Raw genomic sequence first — 12457 nt, 5'->3', positions numbered from 1 at the left:
GGACTTGGTAGAAAGTGGGTTTGCAGATCCTGACGAAGGAGATAGACTGCGAAACAACAAGAAAAAATATGTTAAAGCGCTAGTGTTTATCCAGAAAGCTGTCCATGATAGTATTTTTTCATGGATTGCGGTAGCAACCACATCAAAGCATGCTTGGTCCATTCTACAGAAGGAGTTTCAAGGTGATTCAAAGGTCATTGTGGTGAGACTCCAATCACTTCGGCATGACTTTGAAACCTTGATGATGAAAAGTGGAGAATCTATTGCTGATTTTTTGTCCAAAGCAGTGGCAATTGTCAGCAAAATGCGATCCTATGACGAGAAATTTACCGACCAGACAATTGTGGAAAAGATACTGCGAAGCTTGACTCCAAAATTTGATCATGTAGTTGCTGCAATAGAAGAGTCTAAGGATCTTTCAGTATTTTCCTTTGATGAATTGATGAGATATCTTCAAGCTCATGAGGCGAGACTCAATCGATCTACTGAAAAGAATAAAGAGAAGGCATTCCAGGTAAAGGATGCAACAACTAATTATGGAGAAAATAATAGCCCAGCAAGTAAAGACTGGGGAAGAAGAGGATTTCACGGTGGTCTAGGTCGTGGTTATGCAAGAGGCAGAGGAAGGAATGATGGGCACAAGCAGTCCAATGAGCAAGGTAACAGAAAAAATGGCATTTGATGTCATCACTATCAGCGCTACGGGCATATAAAGGCTGATTGTTGGTATAAAGACCAGAAAATAAACTTTGCAGCAGGAGAAAATGATGAAGAGAATTATCTCTTTGCTTGCGTTGATACATACCATAAGCCAAGTGATTTATGGTTTGTAGATAGTGATTTTTCAAATCATATGACGGGCACCAAATCTATATTCTAAGAGCTTGATGAGAAGCAAAGGAAGAAGGTGCAACTTGGTAACACAAAAGAGATGCGGGTTGAAGGAAAAGACAACGTGATTGTCGACACTAGCCATGACAAAGTAAAAGTGTTAGATAATGTTCAGTTAGTAAATGATCTAGGATAGAATTTGATAAGTGTTGGACAACTGATGACTGATGGATATTCTCTTTGGTTTGATGACGATGCGTGTGTCATTACAAACAAGAAGTCAGGCAAAAAGGTTCGCATTACCATGACGCCAAACAATATGTTTCTGCTGGATGTTTCCAATATGGAAAATTTTGCCCTTGCTGCAAGTGCAAAGGATGACTCAAAGTTGTAGTATATGAGGTACGATCACCTTAACATAAAAGGATTGAAATTGCTCGTTGACATAGGTATGGTTCTTGGACTACCAAAAATTGATTCTATTGAATTGTGTGAAGGATGCATTTATGGAAAACAAACTAGAAAATCTTTTCCTGTTGGAAAAGCTTGGAGGGCTTCAAAATGTCTTGGATTAATACATGCTGATTTATTTGGACCTATGCATACTGCATCTTTTGGTGGTAGTCGTTATTTTTTTCTTTTTACTGATGATTATAGTCGCATGAGTTGGGTCTATTTTTTGAAAAGTAAATTAGAAATATTTTAGAAATTCAAGCAATTCAAAGCTATGGTTGAGAAACAAAGTGGTCTGTCCATCAAAACCTTTTGCACAGATAGAGGAGGCGAGTTCTTGTCCAGGAAATTTAATTTCTTTTGTGGAGAAAGTGGAATCCATAAAGAGCTAACAACACCTTATACACCGGAACAAAATGGTGTCGTTGAGCGGAAAAATCGCACTGTTATGGAGATGGCAAGAAGCATGTTGCAAGCAAACGGACTTCCGAATCATTTTTGGGCTGAAGTTATGGCGACATCAGTCCATTTATTGAACCTGTCTCCCACAAAGGCCGTTCTAAATCAAACTCCATTTGAATCTTGGTGGGGTAGAAAACCATCTGTAAGCTATTTAAGAATTTTTGGTTGTATTGCTTATACTTTGATAAATTCTCAATTCCGTCATAAATTGGATAAGAAATCTAAAAAATATATTTTTATTGGTTATTGTACACAATCCAAAGCATATAGATTGTATAACCCCCTTACTAGAAAGATTTTAATCAGAAGGGATGTAATATTTGATGAAACGACAAACTGGAATTGGAGTGGAAGCAATGATAAAAAACAATAGCAGATTTCTATGCCGACTGGAATCACTTTTGATGGAATTCAATAGCCAAATGGTACAGCTACAACAATGGGTTCTTCTACAACTTCTCTGGATTCATCTTCTTCAGCTTCACCGAGCAAAAACTCTTCATCTATAACTCTTGAAGAGTCTCCAGATGAGCCAATTCTATTAAGAAGATCAACAAGGCCTATAAAGCTAAATCCCAAGTATGCTAATGACATGTATACATCTTGTCAATTTTCTTTTGCTATTTCAGATCCTATACATTATGGAGAAACAGCTAAAAAGGAAGAGTGGCGGAGTACGATGGTAGAAGAGATAAATTCTATCGAAAGAATGACATATGGGAGATGGTGGAATTATCGGAAGACAAAAATACAATGGGCTTGAAGTGGGTCTTCAAGACGAAGTTTGCAGCAGATGGGAGCCTACATAAGCATAAAGCTCGTCTTGTGGCAAAAAGATATGCGCAATAATATGGTATTGATTTTGAAGAAACATTTTCTCCAGTTGCTCGGTTTGAAATTGTTAGACTTGTTCTAGCATTGGCTACGTAGTCACAGTGTCTAGTTTATCAATTTGATGTCAAGTCGGCATTTCTCAATGGAGACTTACAAGAAGAGGTCTACGTAGCACAACCAGAAGGTTTCATAAAGAAGTGCGATGAAATAAAGGTCTACAAGCTAAAAAAGACATTATATGGTTTGAAGCCTCCAACATGGTATAGCAAAATCGATGGGTATTTTCAGACAAAGGGATATATGAGAAGTGAGAATGAACCCACATTGTATGTAAAGAATAAAGGTACTGATTTCATCATTGTTTGTCTTTATGTTGATAATATCATTTATACTAGCTCTTCTATTTCTCTTGTGGATGAATTCAAGTCGCAAATGATGAATGAGTTTGAGATGTCAGATATGGGTTTATTACATTACTTTCTTGACCTTGAAGTCCATCAAGCTGAAGATGGAATATTTCTATCACAAAATTTTTTTCCCAGGGACCTTCTCATTAAATTTGGTTTGCTTAACTGCAAGCCTGCAACTACACCTATGAATATTGGTGAAAAATAAAAGCTTAATGATGGAGCAGAGATGGATGATGCTAGAAGTTTCAGAAGCCTGGTTGGAGGTTTGATTTACCTAACTCACACTCGCTCCGATATTGCATTCTCTGTTGGTGTCATTTCCAGGTTCATGTAACAACCTTTAAAGGTTTATTTTGGAGCAACAAAAAGGGTTCTGCATTATGTCGTTGGAACTATGGACTATGGTATTTGGTATTCACAAGTTTTCAATTTTAGATTATGTGGGTTCACTGATAGTGACTATGCTGGTTCGTTGGATGATAGACAGAGCATTTCAGCTCATGTTTTCACTCTAGGTTCAGGTGTGGTAACTTGGAGTTCAAAGAAACAAGCTACAACAACGTTGTCAACCTCAGAAGCTGAGTACATTGCAGCAACTTCAACAACTTGTCAAGCCATCTGGCTTAGAAGGATATTAGCAGAACTTCAGCATAAGCAAGAAAGTGCAATAGAGATATACTGTGACAACAAAGCATCGATCGCTATGACAAAGAATTCAAGTTTTCATAGCAGAATTAAGCACATTGATGTCTGTTTTCATTTCATTCGCGATTCGGTAGCAAAAAAGCAAATAATAGTGAAACATTGCAACACTCATAAGCAATTGGCTGATATACTAATAAAGTCTTTGACAACATACAAGTTTATTTATTTGAGGGCTTTGCTTGGTGTCTGTAACTTTGAATTAAGAGGGAGTATTGAAGACTAATTTAATGTGTGACTTAGTCAAATTTAATTTGTTAGTAGTTTCCTATTTTCTTGGACTGTTAGCAGTCATGCTATAGTATGCTTAGTTAGCGGATAGTTGCTAACTTAGTGACTTAGTGGTTTAGTTGTTTTGTAAGTCTATATAAAGGCTTGTCTTCAGTTATTTTTAATATACAAAAAAGCTGAGTTTCAACATATATTGAGTCCTCTTACTTTCAACCTTTGTTCTTTAAATTTTTGCAGTCTATTGTCCCAACACGATCTAAAATCAAATTAAATGAATTTCTAACGTGGAGTAAAAGTTCCATAGTCAATTCCATTTCCTTATTTCCTTTTAGCGTTAGTCTATTTGGGCAAACTTGCAAAGGTAAACATTTTCTTTTCAAATAAATATTATTTTAAAAGTTAGGTGTTTAATCAAACTTTTAAGATAACATATTTATTGTTGGAAGTAATGAAGTTTTTCAGAAGATTAAAAAAAATAGTTTTGTCCAAAGAAATTCTTATGAAAAACACTTTTGAAAAAAATGTTCTTAAAAACACTTTTTAAAACTTGCAAAACATTAATTGATATTTAAGAAATAATTTCTAAATTAAACACAACTACATCTTATTAGTAACTTTAAAAAAAACACTTCTTAAAATAAACTTAGAAGCTTTAACGAATATACTACAAATCAACATTTTGGTGTGGCTATATACTAGAAAAGAAAAGGATAAGCCAAATTATTAATTATGCAACTAAAATAAACTCCACACAACATTAATTTTTCGTACATAAATAATGGTCGAGAAAATGCGGCTTCATATTGAATTTCAATTAGAAGTTACTTCTATCGTCGGAGATTAATATAGTTAATTTAGCTCAAAAATTATTTCAAAATAATTATTACTGTGAGAATTGAATTCAAAATCATATTCTTAATTCCTTCAAACTATACTTACAATCCTAGCCGACCATTTAAGTTATTAACTCTTTTTTTTAATACTGCTACATTTTTATTTTTTTAAGTCTAATAATGAATAGAGATAACTTACTAAATTTTTTCTTATATTTATCATTTGCTTAATGGCTAAATCAGTTAAGATTGGATGTTCTGTATACCCCCCTTCTCTAACAATTTAATTCAACATATTGAAGCCCATCTATGCTCACAATCACACTATCATGTCTAAATGTTGAATTAAATATGCTATTTAATTATGATCAAGTGAAAAATATTCGAAAGTTTAAGTTTTGTGCACATACAAAATATTCTACGCTATCAGATAAATTTTATTTGCTATTGCAGGTTTTTTACATTAAAATTGAAAAAGAAAAAATTTGATAACCTAATAGCAAGTCAAATTTACCTAATAGTTTACAAAACTTAAATAGAAAAAACTATATCTAAACATGTTTATATCTTTGGTTTTGTGTGATTACTCAATGGTGTGCTTCATTTTTATTTTTATTTTTATTTATGTGAGATATTATATTAGTCTCAATTTATGACACTCTAAAATAATTAAAATATTAATTCACTTTAGCCAACCTTACTATTATTAGTGTCAAATTCCAACAAGATTATATTAATGGTACCCATAAATGAATATATCAAGATACGCTTAACAATGAAAAATGCAAAAGAAAGGAAAGAAAATGCTACTTTTTGTTTCCATAATTAGGGAGATTATACAGAACATTCGTTTAATACAGGACAATTATTGTTAAACTAATTGTAGAAAAATATAAATAAACTTTATTATACCTACTAGTCAAAAACTTTGAGAAGCTAAAAGAGGTAATTGCAACAGTACAATATCAAAGTTCAAGGAAAGAGCTTAATTTACGCCATAATTACACTCAATATATTAATTTCCATTTTCCCTTTTATACAAAAATACTACAATGAATTTACTAACATACATATTTCTTTGGCTGAATATACCGATAGAATTATGAGTTTGTCCACAAACTTTATTTAGATACAACAGTTATGATTTGTTTCGATTATACTATATGATACTTCCTCCGTCTTATAATACTTGATATGTTTATAAAAAAATTTTTTATCTCAAAATAGTTGGCATGTTTAAAAAACCAAGAGATAATGATATGTCTTTTTTCAACTTTACCCTTAATAATTTAATGAAAGTAATTAACTCCTATAGGAATGACAATATTTAATGTGAATTTAATAGGGTCATAGTCAATTTGCTTATTAATTTCTTTTAAAGAGTTGTTCGAAAAGAAAACATGTCAAGTAATATAAGATTATTTCTATTAGACACTTTTGAGTCAAACTTTTGAAAAGAAAATTGTGCATTTTCTCAAGCGCTATTATGTAGATAAATTAGCTATTTAAGATATTTTTTTGAAAATTATATGAGCTGAAAATGTTTGTGCACTTCCTCAAATGCTATTACGTTGATAAATTAGCTACTTAAAATATTTCATCGGTTTTGATTATATGGGCCGAAAAAATTTTAATAGTAACAACTCATCTTAAGTCTAAATAAAATTTACTGCAAATTTAAGGAGTTATCAATGTATTCAACCTATTTTTAATTATTAGTGTAATTTAACATGTAATAATAGATTAATTATTATTTTAATAAATTATTGGTAATTTAATATCATAAAAATCTACCTATAACTTTTTATGATATGAATATTTATATTTTTCTCTACTGGCATTGCACACATAGAACATAAAACTTTATTACAATAACTTCCTCATTTAAAATGGAATTTTCATTTATGAGACGGTGTTGAAATAGTGAACACGACTTATCATAATTGTTTATTTTTGGATAAGCAGTAGCTGCCATAGTAAAGGAACAGAGACATATATCTCAAAAAAGAAAAGAAAAGAAAAATGGTTCTTTCAGGAATTGAGGGAAAAAAAATATAAATTTCAAATTAGTTTGAGTAAACTTTTGGTTAATAATTTTGTATTATTTCCAACTGGATATTATGGATTTAATAGAACAAATAAATTATAAACAAACAAAACCGTGTAAAAGTACAGCTTGCTTTTATATTCACATATAGAGAGAAAAAGGAGCAAGTTATTTTTCAAACTCGATGGGATATTTAAGGAAAATCTAACTGGATTTTATTCATTGACATATAAGTTATTGTACTAATTATGAAAGAGAGAGGAATACTTAATGGGTTGTTTGGTGCGATCTATTAAAAGGAATAATGTATATATTAGTTTTGTGTGTTATAAAAAAAAATGTATTATTAGTATGTTGTTTGATACATTTTTTAATCTACTAGTTTAAGTGTACGTGTCTCGTGCGTGTATCTCACTTTATTGAGTTCAAATATTACACTAAATAGGATATTTGTCTAAATAACAAGGATAAATACAATAATTAAATTCAGCATCTTTTGAAGAATTTATTTAATTAAACCTTTACCAAAAAAATTTGTCAAAGCCGATCAACATTCATCTACCACCTGTAAACTGCAACAAAACAATATGATGATAGAGACATCAAAACAATATAATTACACAAAAATTTCCCCAAAGCCATCTGACACTCATCTATCATCTGTAAACTATAACAAAATAATACGATAACAGAGATATCAAAATAATACAACTAAACTTAACCTTTCCACACAAATTTTTTTTTCTCAAAATAGAGATATAAAAACAATTCAATTAAACCTAACATTTACCTAAAAAAAATCCTCAAAGCTGACCGACATCCATCTACCACCTATAAATTGATTTACGACCTGTAAACTACAACAAAATAATATAATAGTGATCACAAAACTTCAATTTTGATAAAAATAATTCTTGTGAGAGCAGAAATTTTAACCCTAAAGAATGTCTTGAATGAAAACAAAGAAGATATATATATAAGCACACATTGAATTTTATTATGTTGACAAAAATAGTGAAGAAGTTGAGAGTTAGAAAATTAAGCATCCACCAATCTAGACATGCAACTGAATTAAGTTAGTTAAGCATCAATCATATTTTCTCAATAAGTAAATTGATTTCTTCGGTAGTTTAACGTGCATCTCAATATTTGAAGTGTTTTCTTAATAGAGTCTTATTTTAGAAGTATTTTTCTATCCTATTTTAGGAGTATTTTTTTGATTGATTAGTACAAGAAAAAATATTAATTAATTCACCTTCTATATATTTTCGGAGTTTAGTTAATATAATAAAAATAATTAAATAATAATTAAAGAAAATAGTGAAAAAACAGTTTTGTCTAAAGAAGGATCTTTTAATGAAGGACAAAAAGTTCAATTCACTTGTTTAAGGCTTTTCACACTTTTAATATATTATAAATATAGATAGATAAATTAAAAATCTACGGTACAATATAAAAAATTTTTTTATGGTAGCTTTTGTTTTTCCAAGAAATATAATATTAGTTTGCCAAAATTTCAAATGCCCAAATAGTAAGATATTAATTAACCGACAGTTTTGTCTAAAATAATTTTTATATATTTAGGACTTTTACATTTTATATATTTAGGAGTCTTTTAGTAAAAGAAAAATTTCCATATATAAAAATTCTCATATATTTATTATAGTTAATATTTAATATTATAAAATAAGAAAACAAAAGTGAAAATGCGATTTTGTTTATTGTAGGGTCTTTTAATGAAGGGCACAAAGTTCAAATCATTTTTTTAGGGTCTTTACACTTTCAATATATTATAAATATAAATTATAGATATAGATTATAGATGTATAACTAATGCAAGTCTATTGGGTATTGAGGTGTGTATTATTAATACTTAAAAATTTATGAAATTAGTATGCAATGGATCTAATGATATTATTAGTATGATTAAGAACATAATTATCCCTCAAATTTTTTTTGCATTCTTTGCAAAGTAGTATTTTTGTAAAAAAAAAAATTTTTTTCTTAGAAATTATGCAATTCATATTATTTTTAATACACCAAACCAAACACTCCATAAAAAAAAATATAAGTTTAACTAATGCATACATAACTAACACAAATATTACTAATATACTATATTTTATATTATTTTTATATACTCTTTCAAACAATCCCTTACAGTTTGAGTTTACTTGAAGCGCCTCAAAGGATTGTGACCACGATTTTTTCTAAAAATTTTTAAAAAAGAATTTGAATTATATGCACTAACATGAAGTTTTTATAATACCTAGACTAGATAATTTAACTTATTATAGAATATTAGCACAATTTATTATAGGTAGCTTATTATTGGACTGTTTTAGTCTCATCTAAATAGTTCAACAAGTAACAAAGTCATAATTTTCAACAAGTGGATCAAAATATAAAAGAAATACACACATAAAGAAGTTAAAAGATTTAATATTTATTATGCATTTATAAAATAACATTTTAACCTTATATGCATAATGTAATATCTATCAAGGAGGTTCAAGTGAACTCGTCCGCCCCTAGCTCCACCCACGAGTTTGACACACATTATCTTTTGAGTGATCTAATTGTAAATAGTCCAATTAGTATCAGTTTCAAAATTTTAAGTAATGATTCAAAATATAAAAATGATAAAATCCATTAAATTTAGAGAAAAGAATTATATATAGTATTAAATTATTAGAAATTGCTTATTTATGTCATCCGTTATAAGTGGCTTATATGTGTTATTGTCATTAAAAGTTTGACTCAATTATATTACTGTCGTTACAAAGAGGTGCATTCATGCTGTTATTTTGTAACAGTGATTTTTGTAAAATCATTTTTGCTACATGACTTGTTATCAGAGGTCCATATTATCAAATCCAAATCAATCAATATTATTTAAATAAAAATTAAAAATAGAGCCCATTAAAATAACATTTGATCCACATAGTTAAACTAAAAATTGAATTTATTAAAAATAAAAATCAAACTCATTAAGTGTGTCGGGTTTTATTTTAATGAATATAATTTTTTATTTTGATTTAAGTAATATTAATTAATTTATATTTGACGTTGTGGACTTCTAATAAAAGGTACTCCTATATGGAAAAAATAGTTTTTCTAAAATAATGATACAAATAATTTTTTCATTAACGACAACGATATAAATTAACCAAACTTTTAAAGACGATGATAGATATGAGCCAAACTTATAACGGATAACATACATAAGTGATTTTCAATAATTTGGTGGCATATTTGATTTTTTTTCTCTAAATTAACATTTATATATTCACTTAAAAAATAATTTTAACCTATAGTAAAAGATATCTTTATATGTTATGGAAGGTCTTTATTAAGATTCCATAAATAATTCTTTTCCATGATGGGCATTGGTTGGTCTATACTACACCTTCTTTTGTCCTTTTTTGTTCTAGTTTCCTTCTATAAAATGCTCTCGTACAACTCACTCTCTTCTTATATAAAACTTCCCTCTCAATAACTTTTCAAGATTACCTTCTCATTTTTCTCTCTACTTTTTCTTGCCATCTTTGAGAGGAAATGGAACAACTTGATTCTTCATGGAGTTACCAAGATGTGAGTCATTTTATCAATTCATTTCTCATCACATTTTTTAAGTTTTATTAAAAAATCTAACCTCCTTGTGTTATTAATGCATCATTTACTTCTTGAAACAAGAATTCTATTTTGGTTCTTTTTTTCAACAAGTTTTCATTAATTTGCCAATAATGAATCTTGCAAAAGTAAATCATCTCTGTTTCAAGGTTTTATAATACTGTATTGAGATGGGTTTACATAGAACTATTTGGACGGTGAATTCATGTATCTGACTCAAACTTGATTGAGTTTTATTAATTTTTGTAGTCTTAGTTACTTTTATTGAGTAAATGTGGTGGAATCAGGAATGCACATGCTTTGTCAAGGACTTAAAGAGTATTAAAATTTTATCAGTGTCCAAGGAGTAATTTTTAGCGTTCACCAAAATTTTTTTTTAGTGAATTTCAAGAATTCATCATTATTATAATCTTTAATATCCAGGGAAATCATGCTTTACATTTACTCCCTTCATCTAAATTTATGTAGTATCATTTGAATTTTGAGAGTCGAACAAGTTCTTTTACCATAGTTTTTTTATGTTAAGTAATTTGAATTGTTAATTATTGTGAATTAGAGTACTGTTTCTATAGTTTTTGAATATGTAAATTTTAATTTAAAAAATTTACTCTATGACATCTTTATGTCTGAATTTACGGTCAAAATTTGAAGTTTGACTCTTGAAATTTAAATTGTGCTACACAAATATGGACACAGGGTACTTTTCTAATTTTTAAAAAATGGAGTTGACTGATATGCTACATGATCTTTCTAATGTCCCCTCTCTATGACTTTGCTGTAACTCCTAACTTTGAATAACATCTTTTTGTTTTTAATAATTATAATACAAATGGTTGTTGCATTGACAATTCTGTTAGTTGCATTCATTATGTGAGTATATCTTTCATGAGTGTTCACATGGCTAAAACTTTTTTTGTTTCTGAAATGAGTTCAAAAAATTGAATGTTTTTTTTTGCTCTGACTTGAGTTTTGATACATTTTGTAGACCATGGATGACATGAGACAGAAGCTTTTGTACACAAATCTTGAACTTGAAAGACTCAATATGGAAGCAAATGAAGAAAAGAAGAAGAACAATCAATTAATCCAACTCATAAAAATGGCTTATCAAGAAAGAGATGAAGCAAGAGATCAGCTTCAGACACTACTTAACAAAATCAACCAGTCTCATCTCCAAGTCGACAGTTCCCTAGCAAAGGCGCCAAAAGCAAATTCGAGCACAATTGAATCGAATAGCCTTAGTGAAACATGCAATTACCAATCACATAATTCATTGTCGCCTGTTGAGTCCTTTTTGGATGTTGTCTCATCCCCTGAGCTTTCCAATGGCATCAATATTGGTGATTATCCGCCCCTCGTGGACAATAACATTATTCCGGTTTCATGTCATGTTGTTGTCCCTCAAGAAGTACCAAAAATTGATCAAGGTTCATTGGTTATCGAGTGTCTTGCTAAGAGAAAGACATTGCCTCAACAAGGCAAGTTCCTACAAGCTGTTCTTGATGCAGGGCCACTTTTGCAGACACTACTTGTAGCAGGTCCACTTCCTAGATGGCGTAATCCGCCTCAATTTAAGCCGTTGCATATTCCTCCAGTTTCAATTAAAGGTTGTGAAAGTGGTATGATCACACAGAATACTACTCCGAATTCTAGCTATTTTGCTTCATCACTGATGAACTCTCAACCTTACTTTGAGATGTCTTGTGCATCATCTCAAATGTTGTCACCTTATTTAGGAAATCAGAAGTTGGCATCTCCTGGTCCAAATTGTAACAATTTTGTCCACCTAGACAAGAGACAAAGGTTGCAGTGACACAACTTGAAGCATGCCTATGCTTCTGATTTTGTATAAAACTGATTTTTAAATGAAATAGCTTTAACTTAATGATTCAATGTCTGTTCTGCATTTTTACTGGCATTTTCTGTCCGGTTGGTGATTTCTTTCCATATGTTTAAGCCTCGTTGGGCGCAGTTATTGTAAGTAGGAAACAAGAATAGCAGATGAAAGGATTTACCACGAA

At 30.1% G+C, this 12457-nt stretch overlaps 1 protein-coding gene across 1 annotated transcript; it reads left to right on the top strand.

Moving 5' to 3' along the window:
• Nucleotides 1-10361: 10361 nt before the first annotated feature.
• Nucleotides 10362-12249, top strand: LOC107875122 (uncharacterized). The gene is made up of 2 exons (NM_001325049.1): nt 10362-10397; nt 11422-12249. The coding sequence occupies exons 1-2, from the start codon at nt 10362-10364 to the stop codon at nt 12247-12249; spliced, it is 864 nt and encodes a 287-aa protein (NP_001311978.1).
• The last annotated feature ends 208 nt before the right edge of the window (nt 12250-12457 follow it).

The sequence above is a fragment of the Capsicum annuum genome, chromosome 6, assembly GCF_002878395.1.
Source record: "Capsicum annuum cultivar UCD-10X-F1 chromosome 6, UCD10Xv1.1, whole genome shotgun sequence".
Lineage (NCBI taxonomy): Eukaryota > Viridiplantae > Streptophyta > Magnoliopsida > Solanales > Solanaceae > Capsicum > Capsicum annuum.
The sequence above is the reverse complement of the archived record's forward strand: the minus strand, read 5'-3'. Positions and strand labels throughout refer to the sequence as shown.

Coding starts and splice junctions, on each gene's coding strand:
- LOC107875122 (NM_001325049.1), top strand. CDS start 10,362: ATGGAACAACTTGATTCTTCATGGAGTTACCAAGAT. Junction 10,398..11,421: donor CTTCATGGAGTTACCAAGAT/GTGAGTCATTTT, acceptor TACATTTTGTAG/ACCATGGATGACATGAGACA.